We start from the raw sequence: 16,446 nt of genomic DNA on the forward strand, positions 1-16,446 counted from the left end.
TGAGGCTGGTGGTTTCAGGGAGCTGATCCACAGCAGGTACAGACAAGGCTTTCTCACACTAAGGGCAGGTGGTGGAGAGATGCCTTACAACATATCAAACAACGCATGATCTAGACTGATCACACTCTCTGTATTTGAATGGGGAATGTAGCTATATGTTGATGGAGCATGATTTTCTGTTTTCTTTCATGCTAAGGAAACTAGGAGCTTATTACATCTGACACAATTCTGTACCCATTTGGAAAGACTTGTAAGTGAATGTTGAGTTGATGGCCCAGGAAATGAAGGAATGTAGATGTATCTGCCCAGTCATGCAGACTGAAATGCCTATTTAAGTCACGTATGTTCTTGAGATATTGAAGAATTCCGTTAGAGCAGATCTTGCTTTTGTTGCTTAAAGAACTAGCTTTCTCCTGACTGGCTGGTTTTGCTGGCTTTTTTTTTTTAAAGGTTCTCTTTCCATCACTCAAATGAAAGTCCAGAAAGATGTTTTAAATTGTTTTATGCTATCACAGAATCATGACTGTCTTGACCTAACCTTTCTCAGTGTAAATCAAACAGCCCTATGGTAAGATTTATCGCGGCCAGTGAATTATCAATGTAATTACATAAGAGGATGCCAGCAGAGTGTGCCTGCGTTCTAAGAATGTGTGCAGCATATATGTAGCTGGCTCTCTGCAGTACGCTGAAATCAGAGATTTATTGCATTTAACAAAGACTCATTACAATGCAATTTTAACTTGCTGTTATTAAAGGGTCTTACATCATAAGCAATTACTGTAAAAAGCTTTGGACTTAGCTTTATTCATAATTTTTATAGCATGATTTATTAGAACCCCATTACGTCCCATAAATCTTATCTGAAGAAAATGAAAATCAGTTAGAGCCTGATCCCTTTTACCTTTACTCATGTTTGGTAGTACTTTATTCAGTGTCTAGTCCCCCAGAAATCAATGGGACTTCTCATGGAGTAAGGTACTACTCAGGGTGAGTAATGGTGGCAGATTGGGCCCTTAATGAGCATAGAAGAAGAATATCAAAATTGCACTAAAACTGTCAGCGTTCAAATTTCACTGTGGGTTTATTTTATTTCATGCAATTCACTGATTCCCTCCAACTGTTTCATTCACATGCTGTACATAGGAGATACGTGTTTCATATATTTATATAATGCAGTGTTCAGAAGAGAAAGCCAAGTCAGTCTTCTAATACTGTTGTTTCTCCCTTCACTCTAGATGCAGGATATAGAAACTGAGAAGCTAATTGCAGTACAGTTGCAGAGACTCAAAATGGCTGCTCTGTTGTTGTTTTATTCAAGAATGCACTGGAATTGCATAAAATCAAATCTGTACAAAATATGGCCCAATCCCGCATCCCTTATTTGGATGAGTAAGGAATTCGCACTTGACTCAAGGATTGCTGGATTGGCTCCTGGTTAACAATCTTAACAGTCCCCATTTGCCCTTTCTCTTTACTAAATACAGCATTCAGATGTCATTTGATCAGAAATTGTTCAGACATAAAATTAAGTCTTGCAGTCTGAATAAAGACCTGATCTTATAGTCCTATGCAGGGAAAATTCCCATTGCCTTCATGAGTTTTGCCTGCATAAATACTATAGGTCTGAGTACAGTGTGTTTAAGGTTTTGTTAAGAGACTTTTTTTTTAATAATTTGAAAAATTTTGTTCAACTTCATTGTCAATAAATTACCAAGAGAGAGATTTATTTGTATATTATGCTGTAGTGCTTCAGAATCAATATATATAATGTATCTATTCAAGAAACATATTGGAAATGATCGGTTGTTCTGTTCAACACTCTCAGACAAATTAGCCTTTCTTTTTGAAGATAATGGGAGTTTTGGCATTGATTACAGTAAGAGTAGCATCGGGCCCTTTTTAGCTGATTTCATATAATTCTCAGTTCACATTAAAAAATGAGGCAATACATATACACTTTGTTGTTATTTGTTACTTAAATAGCACCATAAGTGTACACAGCTCAGTATCTAATATGTGTTTTGCAATGAAGGCAAAACAAATTTCTAGAATATTAGACTGTAGATGGAAAAATAATTTTACTATGTATGGACTAATTTGTAACCATCAGTTTTATGTATCATACTTTAAAATGAACATAAACTATAAATATATTATAAATCAAAATTAACTAATCTCATCTCTCTTGCCTTCCCTTCCACACACAATGTGACACCATAAAACATCAGTATTTTATTGCCTTTTTTCCAACCAACACCAAAATAGCAAAGGTCAGAGTACAGGGAAAGAATATTTTTAGGGCCATGGGGCATAAGAGGAAAGACTGAAAAAACTAGATGCCAAATCTGACCCAATTGAAGTCAGTAGCAGCCCTCCCATTGACTGCAGTGGGACTGGGATTAAGTTTTAGGAGCATTGCGGAATGGTCTGATCTTGGAGTCCTTTCACATGCTGAAATGCCGTCCACTTTAATGGGAGTTGTGTTTGTGCAAAGTGTATAGGGTCACAACCTCTAGGCTAAATCCAGTAAACCCCTTCATAACATGAACAGTCCCTAATCACATGAATAGCCCCATAGGATGAAACAGAAGCATAACAATAAATAATAAATTATAAATACTCAGAGTGTAGCAGAAGCAGGAGGGGGGTTAAAAATGGAAACAGGTGGAAGTTTTAAAGTAACAGTAATAAGACCGGAACTATGCAAAGGGAAGAAAACGTCCTTGAATCAGAATTGTCAGGTTGTGCACTAGCTACCTGAGGTAGACATGCAATTGTACCATTGTTATCCTCGTCTGTCCTCCCACTTGAGACATCTTGACTGAAATCAGATTGTAAGCTTTTTGGAGCAGAAACCATGTCTTCCTATGTGTAAATACAGTGCCCAGGAGAATGAGGCCCTGATTCTGATTCGGTGCTACCATAATATAAATGATTTACAAAAGTAATAATTGAAGTCAGTGGAACAGCTCACATGAGTATATGTGTAAGTGTGGTGGCTTCCATCTTGACCAATGTACCAGGTTCTTCCAGAACTGAAGGTAGGAGCTGCTACAGCTTGAGCTAACGCTCTCTAGCTGGGGCTACAAAAGACTCCTGCTCTGTGGATTGGGCATGGACTGGGACACATAACACACACCACCCGTGGGTTACATAAGCATTTTCAGGAATGGATCCCTTGATGGGAGAGAAAAAGGGTGAAAGGAGATATCAGAGGGGTATGAAATAATTAACTGTAAAAGGGTGATTAGCGAAAACCTTTTGCGCACCACGATTTAGTCTATGCCGTAATCCAAGAACAAGGGAACCTCTTGTAACGTTAAAAGGCAATACTTTTTACAAAGCTACAATGCAGTGTACTCTGTAATAAGCCTGTACCATTTTCTACCAACGTACAGGGCAGTGAAAGGTTCAGGAAGTTTAATTACAGGATTAGACATGTCCTTCCAGGGGAAAACCCACAGGGAGGGACAAGGCAGGAAAATAATTTTGTGAGGGTTCCCTTCATGCAGTTTCCTTTAAATTCTTCCAGGAGGTGTTGGGGGCTTGGGTTTGCCATGCTCTGAAGGAGCCTCCATCCACAGCAGCTCTTGATAACCTCTTTTTAAAGGGTGGCCTTAGCATGAAATGTGCTCTACAGGAAAATTAATATAACTCGAGGCAGAAGCTGGAACTCTGTGAAACCCCTGTAGGTTGGTCTGAAGGATAATGCTTGTCTCCCCACCACACTTTGCCCTTGCTTTCCTGGCTTGCCCTTCCCCATGCCCAGATGGATTTCTTCCAGGGAGGGGACCGTTCCCTGGAGGTGGCTAATTCTTCCCTGCTTCTAATTAGGAGAAAATCCACATAGAGGGTTCCTTGCAAGTGTGGATTCAAGGGGCAAACTTTTTAAAATAAAATTATACCAACTACATTATAAAGTTACAGGGACTGTCTGTCCTTCCTTCTAGGATTGCCAACTGTGACTGAGAAGAAATCTCCCTTCTTCCCTCCAGTAGAGCATTTCAAGAACTTGGAAAGGTGATTTATTATGAGGGCTGTCATCTAACTGTCTTGTGTCTGGCTGGAAGCAGGATGTTGAGCTAGATGGACAAGTGTCTGTTCTAACTTGGCCATTACTAATTACAAGAAGAGAATGTAAAATGGTTGCAACACACACACCCAATATCAGTAGCCACATGATGATAATTCATTATGAAAACTTCATTAAACAAAAAGAAAAGGTCCAAGAGAATATCCTGAGTTTCCTTTGGGGGATTAGAATAGATTCCTCTGGGTCTTCAGATATTTGTGGAAACCAGAGCTAACAAGGGCTCCTAGCGCACCCAGATCCCATGGAGGAAGTATGGCTCCTTCTGGATCCATGGTGTCATGTGCTCCCCATCATCTGCTGCACCATCAACACTTCTGCAGGGGAGGGTTCTCTTGGTGCAGGAGGAACTAACTTAAGTTTGAGAAGGTTGACAATCCTCTTGGGTTTGCGAAGGGAAAGTGAGGGCAACTCCATGAATGGTCTCACTCCCCCTTCCCACTTTGATCTACTCATTCCTAACACAAGAAACCCATTCCTCAAGGACCACCCTTGTAGGTAAGCAGGGGCTTCCATGGGGTCAAGAAGAAATGTGGGGAGCATGATGCAGGACCATCTCTCACCCTTACCGTAAGTTTCCCATACGCCTCTCCTCCAGCTCACAACAGCTGATTTCCTCGCTCACAGGGAATATTGTATGAGCCTAGGATTTAGAAGCCAAGCTGCTGAATGCTGCTTTCCACAGAACTCCATCATAGCTGCACCAGCTTTTAATTTAAACCCTTTATTTAAAAGCAACAATAATGTTTCTTTGGAAGCACTATAAGAGCCCTCAGCATTGTTAATAAAGAGTTTAAAACATTTTAAAGCTAGCGTGAGCACACGCACACAAACTCTACTGAAAGCTCCAGATGCCCTGACGTTGGCTAAGTTAACAACTGTCCGTTTTAAAAAAAACCAGCTTATTAGTGAAGTAGGAAACTGAATGCTGCAGTGCTTGTGTAGGCAAAACTCCCAGCGAAGTCAAAGGGGAATTTGCCTGAATAAGGGCTTCATGTTCAGACACCATACAAGGAAACAACAACTAAAAGGAAAGAGGCAGGGTGCTAGGAAATTGTGTTTAACAATTCATATATCAAGTTGTCTTACAGATAATTATGAGAGGTCCATGCTAGTTGTTACAATCTTGCCATCAGAATGCGCAGTAGATCTGAATAGCTTCTGTTTCACATAGTGCCCAGTCCTCAGCTGATGTAAACTCACCTAGTTCCATTGACTTCAGTGCAGCTGTGCTGATTTACACCCGCTAGGAATCAGCCCCTCTAAAGTTGCTATGTAGATTTTTTTGTTGTTGTTGTTTATACTTACTAGTTTTAGGGCTAATTTACAAGGGATTTGGGTGTATAAAGATGTGGATAGACCCCTACTGGAATTTACAAAGGTGCCTAAGTGAGTTAGGTGCCTAACTTCCATTAGATTTCATCTAACCTGCTTAAGAGCTTTTGTAAATCCCACTAGGCCTTTTAAGTACCTAAATACCTTTGTAAATCTGGCCTGTAGATTCTATTTTTCCAGTGATGATCATTACCCTATTTTCCCTCAATTCTATAGTGAGCTACTTCCCCCCACCCCCTTAGGCTTAAAAAGAAATGCCAGTTTTCAATCCATAGGGTAATCTATTACTGACTAGGCACTTATGTTTTAGCAACACAGACATTTTTGGGGTGTGGAGGGAGGGAATGAAGACGTGCATAGTAGCCAGCCTTGCCAGATGTAACATCATTTCCCTCCTTTCTCCAAATACACATCCAATCTGAGAACAGAAACAATAACATGTGACTTAGGTGATCAATCACACATTTCAAATATTGAATCCAAATACTGAATATTCAAACTCATGCTTATTCTAACAAGTCCTAAACTGTCCCTCTACTGAAATATGGCCCTGATTATGCAAGAGAAGAAATAATAAAAAAATTTGCAAAAATGACTAGATTTGTGTGTTTTGATTTTTTTTTCACGGATAATTCCTGGAGGAAATAGTCAAAGCTGATAGATAATAATTGTATCAGATCTTGTCCAGAGAACTGTTGTTCTATTTATATATGTCACTATATGTGATCTATAGGGGTTTTTAATATATATTGAACATTTCAGTTTGTAAACTGTATTCTTTTTACTTGAGGGTATTACAAGGTACAGCTATAACAAGGATTTTAATGAAAATTCATAAGTTTATACTACCATGTTAAACATGTAATTTTGGTGAAGTATGAAAACAAAACATTTATAAATCTAATGATCATCTTCACCAACAGTAACAAATACTATAAGCTCTAATTGGCTTATTTAAATGATTTAGTTTCTTAACAACTAATTTAAGCATTGGTGTATGACTAAAATATAGGGAGTAATTGGAAAAAAATAGGACAGTTGGTTAAGATTCAGATGGAACTATATTCATGTGTTTGTTGCCTGATTATATTACTGTACTTAGCGTACTGTCCCTATATTAAAGAGGCTATTGATTATTTCACTGCTAATTAGCTGTAGTGAGTTTGAGGTATTTTGCAAGGTCTGTCATTAAATTATCACAGTATAGATCAACCTCTCTTTAGCTCCTTTACACGCACAACCATTGCATTTTGCTTTTATTAGCAAATGTTAAGTGTCTTTTAATGTCTTCTTAATGGACAGGGTGTGTGTGTTGGTGATGGTAGCCTTCATGTAAGTTGTTAAAATGCTTATGTTGTATGTGATTGGAGATAATTAAATGGTTCTGTTATTTAAAAGATTAAGTGTACAATGTACACCTTAACTTTGTGTAATGACTAGAATTCATAATGCTCCAGTCTTATCCACGGCAATACCTTAAGGAAAGGACAGCTTTAAAGCCAAGTAGAGGTTGAAACAAATGAGGTGTGCACACAGAGAAATGGGTATATAATTAGGAACAAATTGTATAATATCTGCAGACTAACATGAATTCCCTTATAAAAGAACTATCACCATGAGCCAATGTAAAGAGAAAATCCTATCCCACTGGAATTCAAGGTTGTGCAAAGTCTTTTAATATTGATCATAAACTTCAGCCTCCAATCTAAATCACATCAGTATTTACATGACAAAACATGAGATGATTTTACAAACTCTTCTTCATTTTGCACGGGAAACATTGGTAGTTTGGCCTTAAGGCCATGCCACAAAATACGGGGCAGGTGCTCCATTTCTTACTGGGATGCACTTTAGCAGCAGATGCCTGACCACCAAAGAAAGCTGTTTCTAAAATCAATGTGTGTTAACACTTTGGTTCATTACAGGCAGCTGACGAAGCCTTTTGACAGATACCCTCTAGCCTTCCCTCCCCATTTCCACGATCCCTTGGCAGATATCAGGAATTTGAAAGCTGCAGCTCAACAGAACTGTCCTTTTATGTTGTGGTAAATATTTCATTGATCCCCGTACTATTTAAAGAAGCTCCTTTTAAATTTTAACTTCTTTCTTTAGCAGGAAATCTCAGAAGAGTATGTGAACAAAAATCATAAAGAATATGCATAGAAACTACCTCAGGCACTGCTCTAATCTGCCCCATTCATTTAGTGTGCAGACGTGGCATCTCAGCGTTAGAGATCTTTGCTGAGACTTCACCATCTGTTCACATATTGATCTACTCTATCCTTCCATCCCTTTTCATCCACTTATTCCTGCTACAGCCATTTATTTTTTCCTCTAGTTTTATCTCATTTCTTAAATCCACACCCGAAACACTGATTACCCTCCCACACCAGTAAACCAGCCATGCCCATTTAGGGCTGGCAAGAGTTCTCTTAACTGTGCATTTGTAAGATAGGGACCACATCAAGTTGAGCCATCTTCCCATGCACCTATCCATCATCCATTTCTCTCCCTTAGCCAGAAAGATACCTGAGGGGTTGATCCTGATGCCACTGAAGTCAATGAGTGGTTTGCCACTGAAGTCAATAGGGACAGAATCAGGCCCTAGATTAGCATATGCATGAGTGATTATCCTTATACATCACTGCTCCAGAGGCACCTGTTTGGAGGAGTCAGTTGACTGATTCCGAACACACTCACATCTAGCTATGGTGTGGATCACACCAGCATTCATTTGCATTAAAACTGCATGCAGGAGGGAGGATGAACTGTCCTTCGGTATCCAGGTAAGAAACCCATCAAACACATCTCTTCTCCATGCACCTTGTTCTAATGAACACCTCTCCCTCTCCACATGGAAAGGAAACAGCGGTTAGGTGGATAAGGGAGACTGAAGGACGTTTATCAAAGAGGCATGATGGGAAATATTTAACACTGCATGTATAAGGAAATGGTACATGAGAGCTACCTTACAAACAGGAAACTCCCCAAACCTTTCTCCTACATTCGCTGCCTGCTTTAATGACTGCTTTTCATGGAGGGGAAACCGTGTCTAGGTCAGCAAGGAGGATTGAAGGGGGAGCCTCTTTTGATTGGTAGGATATAATTGTGACCATTTGCATGCACGGTGGTGGGGAGGGAACTCATCCTCAATCCTTTGTGTACTGCCCGCTCTAAGGAATCTCTCTCCTGTCTCCGTGAACGTGAGAAAGGGCAGGGGTCCATGCACCTGCTCTAGAGTGTAGGTCTCCATGTGCCCACGCATATATGAATGCTCTACACTGCATGGGCCCATGCACAGGTGCCTGCTCTGGAGGGCGCATCTCCAGGCACCCGTGCATGTGTCTTCTCTAAGCCACCTGTGCCCAGGCGTGTGTCTGCTCTAGAGTGAATGCAGTGCAACAGTGCAGAGGGTAATGAAGCTAGCAAGGACTGTGGCGGGGGACTGTCCTAGGGAAGATGTAAGCATGGTGATTAGGGTGCCAATTATATACCTTTCCCTTGCATATCTGGAGAAATAGTGCCCAGATACAGGGCTGCCACCTTCTCCAGAAGTTGCCAGACCTGCCGTCTGAGGCCCATGCGTGTGTGCCTGCTCTAGACCGCATGTGGCCGGGCATGTGTGTCTGCTCTAGACTGCAGATGTCCCTGCGCTAGAGGCCAGGTCTCGATGTGACCAGGCACGTGGGTGTTCTCCAGACTGAGGGTAGTTCAGCAGTGCTGAGGATAACGAAGCTAGCAAGGAGGACTGAAGTGAGGGGACTGTCCTGGGAAAGATGTAAGCATGGTGATTAGGGTGCCGATTGTATAGCTTACCCTTGCATATCTGGAGGAATAGGGGTCCTCAAAAAGTGCCCAGATTCGGGGCTGCCACCTTCTCCAAAAGCCCCCGGACCTGCCATCTGGTGAGTCGCTGAGTGCCAGGCGTTTAGTCATCTCCAGCTCTTCCTCGCCATCCCCGGAGTCTCCAGTGCCATCCGCATCTCCGTCGTCAGCACTGCTGTCCAGCGGTGCCCCACCAAAACTGTCAAGCGCTTCCTCGGCGTCCCGGTGCTGGCGGTAGGTCATCCAGCAGCAGGGCTCCACATCGGTCTCGTCAATGCCCCAGAAGGCCAGCTCCTCCTCGTACAGAGGCCCGCACACATCCGCCGGGCAGTGCAGCTTGCCTGTGCGGTAGTAGTTCAGGATGTGGGCAAAGACGCCCGGGTGCCGGTCGAAGAAGAACTCGTCTGTGCGTGGGTCATAGTCAAAGTGGCTGTGGGCATCGGGCTCAGCGATCCAGGCCAGCCGAGTGCCAGGCAGGGTGCGCAGGGTGCTGCGGTAAGTCTGGTGCCTAGTCCCTCCCACGTTGATCACGATGCGATCGCTCTCGTCGCCCTGGCCCATCTCGTCTCTTACTAGGCATGTCGCAGACTCATGCAAGGAAGCACGGCACACAGCAAGCGCATAAGGGGGCGGCTTCTTGACAGCGATCGACACCTAAAGTGGTAATTTATCCAGCTGGTCAGGAATCACCTAGGCAAAGGGCACCCAACTGGTGTCAGTCCCTCGTGCCTGTTCTTCCAAATGCTGCAGCCCCAAGGGCACCACTGAAAGTTAATGCTGGCAGTCCTAAGGCTCCTTCTCTTTGCAGTTAAAAGCTCTTGTACTGTTTTATTTTAAGCCAGGGTTTGGAGGGGAGAGGACACCCACTCCCCAAGAACAGCAGTCGCAGAGGTCTGCCAGGTACCTAGGTATGGGGCAGGGGGAGGTTCTTTCCTTAGTTAGATGTGGCCGGAAAAGAATCCAGTGGTGCACATCTGTTCAAGGAACCTCTTAGCTGGGAAGGGGGCGGGGGCTGATGATGGTGGCAGCTGGGTGCAAAAACAAACGGAGGGTGGGTGCGGGGGGAGAGGGTATAAGGGGATCGCAGACAGACAGACACACAACGGGGGATGCAGGGGGCGGATACTAGCGCCCAGCCGCAGCCACAGACCAGATCTATTGATGAAGGGTTGGGTGGTTGTTTTTTTTTAAACCCCCCCCCCTCTCTCGCTCGTGCTGTACTTTAAGTCCTTGCGAGACCGACAGAAGCAGAGGTAGCTGCCGTTGGGGAGCTCCACACGCGGCGATCCTGATTTTAACCCCCCCCCCACCCCAATTCTTTGGGGGCGAAGGTAAAACCACCGAAATGTAGAAGCAGCAGAAGGGGAACAAACGAAAAAAAATCTCCAGGTTCAGATCTTGAATCGAGACAAAAGCGACGGCTGCGGCGGGGGATTTCCCCCTCTCGGCTCGCTCCTTGTGGATTCACCTCACATTCTGCAGCAGTCCGACCGGCAGCGCCAGGCGCCTGGTACCTGCGAGCCGGCTTTGCCCGTCCTTGCCCCGCTGCTGAAGCGGTGCTCCCCGGGGGCTGCCCGCGCTTGGTGCTGAATGGACAGCGCTGCGCGCCCAGCTCCCGCTCCCCGCCTGAGCTTGGGGGCGGGGGTGGCTCCTATGCAGAGGGTGCGGGGGCTGCAAAGGTGCGGGGGGGCATAGCCGTGGTGGTGGTGGAGACCCTCTATTCCTCCATCCCCCGCGGCTCAGGCAGCAGCAGGAGATCCAGCCGGGCTCCCTCACGCGGCTGCCGCGGGCGGCTTGTGCTGGCGATGCGGAGAGCAGCCCCCAGCCCCGCGCCCGCCCGCCGGCCCCTGAGCTCGCAGGTGGTGCTGGAGGCGGGGTGCCAGCAGGGAACGAGCGGCTCAGGCCAGCCAGCCCGGTCTCCGGACACTTCAAGACGGCGCAGGCGCACTGATCTCTGAATAGAGCAATTCTCCCTGGGTCCTAATGCAGAAGGGGAAACTCTCTCTCACGCACACACACACACACACACACACGATCACCTGAAATGCAAACCCGTTGAAATGGCAATCTCCTCCTCCTCCTCCTCCTCACTGGGTTGGCTTCCCGGTGTGTGTGCGCGGGTCGGGGTGCGTGTGCGTGCTCTGGACAGAAAAGCAGCTGTGCAAGACCCGCTGCTGCACAGCCCCTGTGTCTGTACTCCCCCGTGCTCCGCGGCTCTCCGCAAAGGTCCAATACGATCCTGCAGGGGAAACATCTCACGTTATTCAGCTGTTTCTAGTTCTCTCCCCCGACCCCCCCGCCCACCTTCCCTGTCTCTGGGAACCTGAAATTAACAACTTCAGTGGCTGCTGCAGTGGCGGACTGTCTGACATGTTTATTCCCCAAGAACCTGGTCCCAGGGAAATCATGTGGGAGGGTTTATGGCTTATTTGTTTGCTTCTGGTTTTGCCCGAGGACACTGAAGTGGAAATCTCCATCTGCTTGGTGAAATAGACAGGGAAAAGGTCACATTGCGCCTCCTTCAATGTCATGAATGGGCTGAATCAGCTGGGGGTCTGTGTGTGTGTGATGTAGAGTCAGAAAATTGCCTCCCTATAGATTTTGCCGGTGGTCGCAAAATCTGAAAGGAGCTACGAATCATTTTGTGCTCCCCTCGAAAGCGTTTCCTTTTCATTCTGTACGCACAGGTACGGCACTTTGTGATGGATGAGAGGGAATCCCGTCATAAATTGTTTCCCCTCACCTTTTCTCGTGCCTTGATGCGGGAGTAGCACATTCTGACAAATGAAGGTGACCGTGGCAGAAAAAGGCTTCCTCTTGCCTTTCCTCCTTCCCTGACACAAGGGCAGCATCTTCTGAGGGCAGAAAGACACCCTCTGCAGAAATGGCTTCTCTCACCTGTCCTGTGCTATTGTCCAGTGAGGAGCAATTATTGGGAAGTGTCCCTCATTGATCAGGGCATTAGAGAATGGTTCTGAAGGAAAAAATATTTCATCCTCTAGTTAGTTTTAAATAGGATAAGAGTGTCAATTTTTAAAAAATACTATCCTGTTTGGAAAAGGTGTTGAGTGAAAAGCAATATGGTACCCAGACGCCTGTTTGTTTCTTTCTCTCTCTAGTGCTGTCCCACTTCAGACTCTAAATTGCTCTGAAAAAAAGTTTCAGTCAGTTAAAATGGCTAAGTGACAGCCCTGTACATCATTTAGAAAAGTGAAGCATTGAATAGCCAGGAAATGAAGCTAAGGAACTCATCAATCTTACGCTGCCCACGCAATAAACATAAATATATTGAGCCTTCCCCCCATTATTGTGCACCTTTGTGCAGTCATTTACAAATGCAAGTGAAGTGGGTGTAAAATACCAACATTCCAATTTGATTGTTGATTAGGCTCAACTATTATATAAACTAGTAATTGCTCAGCATCATATGGCCAGGGGCAGATACCACCTCCCCCTCCCCCCGCAGAATGTACTGAGGTCTTCTCATCACTATATTAACAGGCCTGGCTTTTGCCAGGATTCTTTATTTAAGGAGATATAGAGCTGGTCTACACTACAAAGTTAGGTCATCTTAACTACATCTCTCAGGGGTGTGAAAAATGTCATGCCCTGAGCAATGTAATTAAGCCAACTTAAGCCCTGGTATAGACACTGCTAGATCCATGGTGTAGTAAGGATTTGCCCTACAGCACTTCAGTGGCAGAGCTGCAGCTGTGCTGATGTAGCATTTCTGAGTAATTATGTTGTTTTGTATGCCTCCCCTCCCCGCCCCACGGGACAATCTATTGGATGATTGGACTTAGTGTTAAATAGTTTGTGTGTATGGATCCTTTAGCCTTGTCTATTTGGAAAGATGTATGTTGATGACATATAGATAATAGCTGTGATTTTCAAAGCAGACTAATTCACTGGGGTATGGGCACCTGCTCCTTTGAAAATCCCAGTCAAAATACTAAAGAGATTTTCTCTAAATGACTCCAGTAGGGCCCATTCATATGTGGAGAGGGACAGAAATGTAGGTAAGTTACCAATTTTTGACAAAGATAATTGGGATGACCCAGGTTATTTTAGGCCTGTAAACCTGACATTGATCCCAGGCAAGATAATGGAACAGCTGATTTGGGACTCAGCTAATAAGGAATTAAAGGAAGGTAATGTAATTAATGCAAATCAACACGGGTTTATGAAAACAAATCCTGTCAAATTAATGATATCTCTTTTTGATGAGTTTACAAGTTTGGTTGATAAAGGTAATAATGTTAACACAATATACTTTGACTTCTGCAAGGCATTTCATGTGATACCACATGACACTTTGATTAAAACTAGACTGACATAGGTCTCAAATTGTAATTGTAAATGGGGAATTGTCATTGAGCATGTGTGTTTCTAGCGGGGGCCGACAGGCATCAGTTCTTGGCTATATGCCATTTAACATTTTTATCAATGACCTGGAATAAAACATAACATCATCACTGATAAAGTTTGTTTGCAGATGACCCAAATATTGGGAATGGTAAATAATGAAGAGGACAGGTCACTGATTCAGAGCAATCTGGATCTCTTGGTAAACTGGGTGCAAGCAAACAATATACATTTTAATATGGCTAAAGGTAAATGTATTAATCTAGGAACAAAGAATATAGACGATACTTACAGGTTGGGATGCTCTATCCTCAGAAGCACTGACTCTGAAAAAGATTTGGGGGTCATGGTGGCTAATCAACTGAACATGAGCCCCCAATGCAAAGCTGGCCAAAGGGGATGCAATCCTGGGATGCATAAACAGAGGAATCTCAAGTAGGAATAGAGAGATTATTTTACTTCTGTGTTTGGCACTGGTACAACTGCTGCTGGAATACTGTGTCCAGTTCTGTTACCCACAATTCAAGAAGGATGTTGATAAATTGCAGATGGTTCAGAGAAGAGCCATGAGAATGGTTAAAGGATTAGAAAACACGCCTTATAGTGACTGAGCTCTTTGAGTCTATCTATTTAGCTTATCAAAGAGAAGGTTAAGGGGTGACTTGATTAATCTATAAATACCTACATGGGGAACAAATATTTAATAATGGCTCTTCAATCTAGCAGAGAAAGGCATAACATGATCTAATGGCTGGAAGTTGAAGCTAGACAAATTCAGACTGGAATATGAGTGACAGTAGTTAACCATTGGAACAATTTCCCAAGGGGCATGGTGGATTCTCCATCACTGACAATTTTTAAATTAAGATTGGATGTTTTTTTCCTAAAATATATACTCTAGGAATTATTTTGGGGAAGTTCTGTGGCCTCTGTAATACAGAAGGTCAGACTGGGTGATCACAATGGGCCCTTCTGGCCTTGGAATTTATGAACCTGTTCATTGACCAGAAGAATAGACCTCAAATTACCCTCAGTAATATGCTTCAGAACATGGCTGTTAAATGCTTAAGGCTTCATACACAAACCAGTTCAAGGCTACTTCATGACATTCAGGGCTCATTACAGCTCCAAGCATGCTGAACTCAAGTCATCTTTCCACTTATTGTGACTGGTGCCTATTTTAAACTTTCTGTTTAATGGGATTTTTCAGAGTAAAATTGGAGACTGTCTATCTCAGACTTCATTTAGTAGACACTTTTCATAGCTGAGTTTGCCTGAATGGATATTTTGTATCTCTGAGACAACCACAGATAGTATTTAAAAAAAAATAAAAATAAAAACAAAGCTTCGTATTGGATTGACCGACAAATAGTTGGGACTGTACTCAGAACTCATGGACTAACCAATCCTCTGCCTGCAGAGGAGATTGCCTAGCATAATTTAATGTACTTGAAGTTATATATTATTTTAAGTGGTTTGTGAATATGGATGGTGCTGGAAACCCATAATACTTTCATTTGAAATACCTTGCCCAGTAGGTTTAATTTTATTGTGATAACATCTCCTGGGTCAAACCCTCAGCTGCTATAATTCAGATTACTTCAGTGGAGTTATGTTGGTTCCACCAGCTGAAGATCTAGCCTGCTGTCTGCAGAGTAGTTAACGGAGATGATGCCAGGTGGAAATGATTGTCTCCTTTGAGGCTTTCTAATGACCCATTCACAACAAGCTGCTGTGAACATGTAGAATGAAACACAGAGGAGAAATCATTAGAAACATGGGATTTGCCATAACTGGATCAGACCACTGGTCTGATTCAGTGTTGGTCTTGAGGCCAAGAACTTTATCAAGGTTCAAAAAGAGTTTGGACATCTATATGGATAACAAGAATTTCCAAATTTCTACAACCTAGAAGTGACATTATGCCTCATGCTTCAGGATTAAGATAGTCTCTAACTATTAGAGATCAGATGAGACCTTATGTGGGGAGGCAGGTTAACTTACAGATGTCCACTGCAGGGTTCTTACACCTTCCTCTGAAGCATCTGGTGCTGATCACTGTCAGAGACAGGATACTGGAATGGATGGACCTTGAGTCTGATCCAGTATGGCAATTCCTATGCTCCTATGTCCATCTAGTCAAGTGTCCAGCCACCGACAGTGGCCAGACCTAACTGCTTGAGAGGAAGAAACTCTACAGGAAGCAGTTATGGGATAACTTGAGAATAAATAGAGATTGCATAGCTCCTTGGGCAGGAGCCATGTTTTCTTTTCTTGCTTGTACAGTGGCAAGCACACTGTCAGTGCTTAAAAATGAACAAATAATAATCACTTCTAGTTATTGCAAACAAGGGATAAAGTGCTTCACTGTGACTCTGAGATTTACTTTGATGAACCAATCATCATATTACCACATGTTGATGTTGGGTGTGGAGGTGTCATAGTAAAATACAGCTAGTAAGATGTGGGAGAAAACTGTTGACAATTTAATTATTTATGAATTGCAATTGCATAGTCAATGCAGAATTTAATGGACCAGATCCTCAGCTGGTATAGATCTGTCTAGCTCCATTGACTTACCCACAAAGTTATTAGAAATGATCTGATAGAATTTACATTTACCTGACATACATATTGAACCAGATCCTCAGATGGTGTAAATTGGCAGAGTTCCATTTCAATAAAGCTACTAGAGTGTTTTGAAACTCTAAGCTTTCAAGTTATAAAAGCATGCTAGATTCAGAATAAATTGCTGAGTGCTGAAAAATAGCCACCTTATCACCTTATTAAAAATACAAAGACCAAGAGGTAAATCAGGAAATCATTTCTTA

At 43.2% G+C, this 16,446-nt stretch overlaps 1 protein-coding gene and 1 long non-coding RNA gene across 9 annotated transcripts in view; one reads left to right on the forward strand and one right to left on the reverse strand.

Annotated features, from left to right (window-relative positions):
• LOC122466160 overlaps positions 1–2,747 on the forward strand; it is a 101,996-nt gene extending 99,249 nt beyond the window's left edge. For all 5 annotated transcript variants that reach the window (XR_006291467.1, XR_006291468.1, XR_006291469.1 and 2 more), the window contains exon 3: positions 1,236–2,747. This is a non-coding gene — a long non-coding RNA (uncharacterized LOC122466160). The remainder of the gene's footprint in view (positions 1–1,235) is intronic.
• KCNC1 (potassium voltage-gated channel subfamily C member 1) overlaps positions 1–11,485 on the reverse strand; it is a 156,183-nt gene extending 144,698 nt beyond the window's left edge. The window contains exon 1 of one of the 4 annotated variants that reach the window (XR_006291466.1): positions 9,242–11,139. Coding sequence is in view for 3 of the 4 variants with exons in the window: in XM_037899704.2 (XP_037755632.1) it covers positions 9,242–9,811 (570 nt within the window). In the remaining variant the exon portion in view is untranslated. Of the gene's footprint in view, positions 1–9,241 lie in introns of all 4 variants that reach the window. The other 3 variants (XM_037899704.2, XM_007057083.3, XM_043548384.1) reach the window with 3 other exon arrangements.
• Between the last annotated feature and the right edge of the window lie 4,961 nt (positions 11,486–16,446).

The sequence above is a fragment of the Chelonia mydas genome, chromosome 6, assembly GCF_015237465.2.
Source record: "Chelonia mydas isolate rCheMyd1 chromosome 6, rCheMyd1.pri.v2, whole genome shotgun sequence".
Classification (NCBI taxonomy): Eukaryota; Metazoa; Chordata; order Testudines; family Cheloniidae; genus Chelonia; species Chelonia mydas.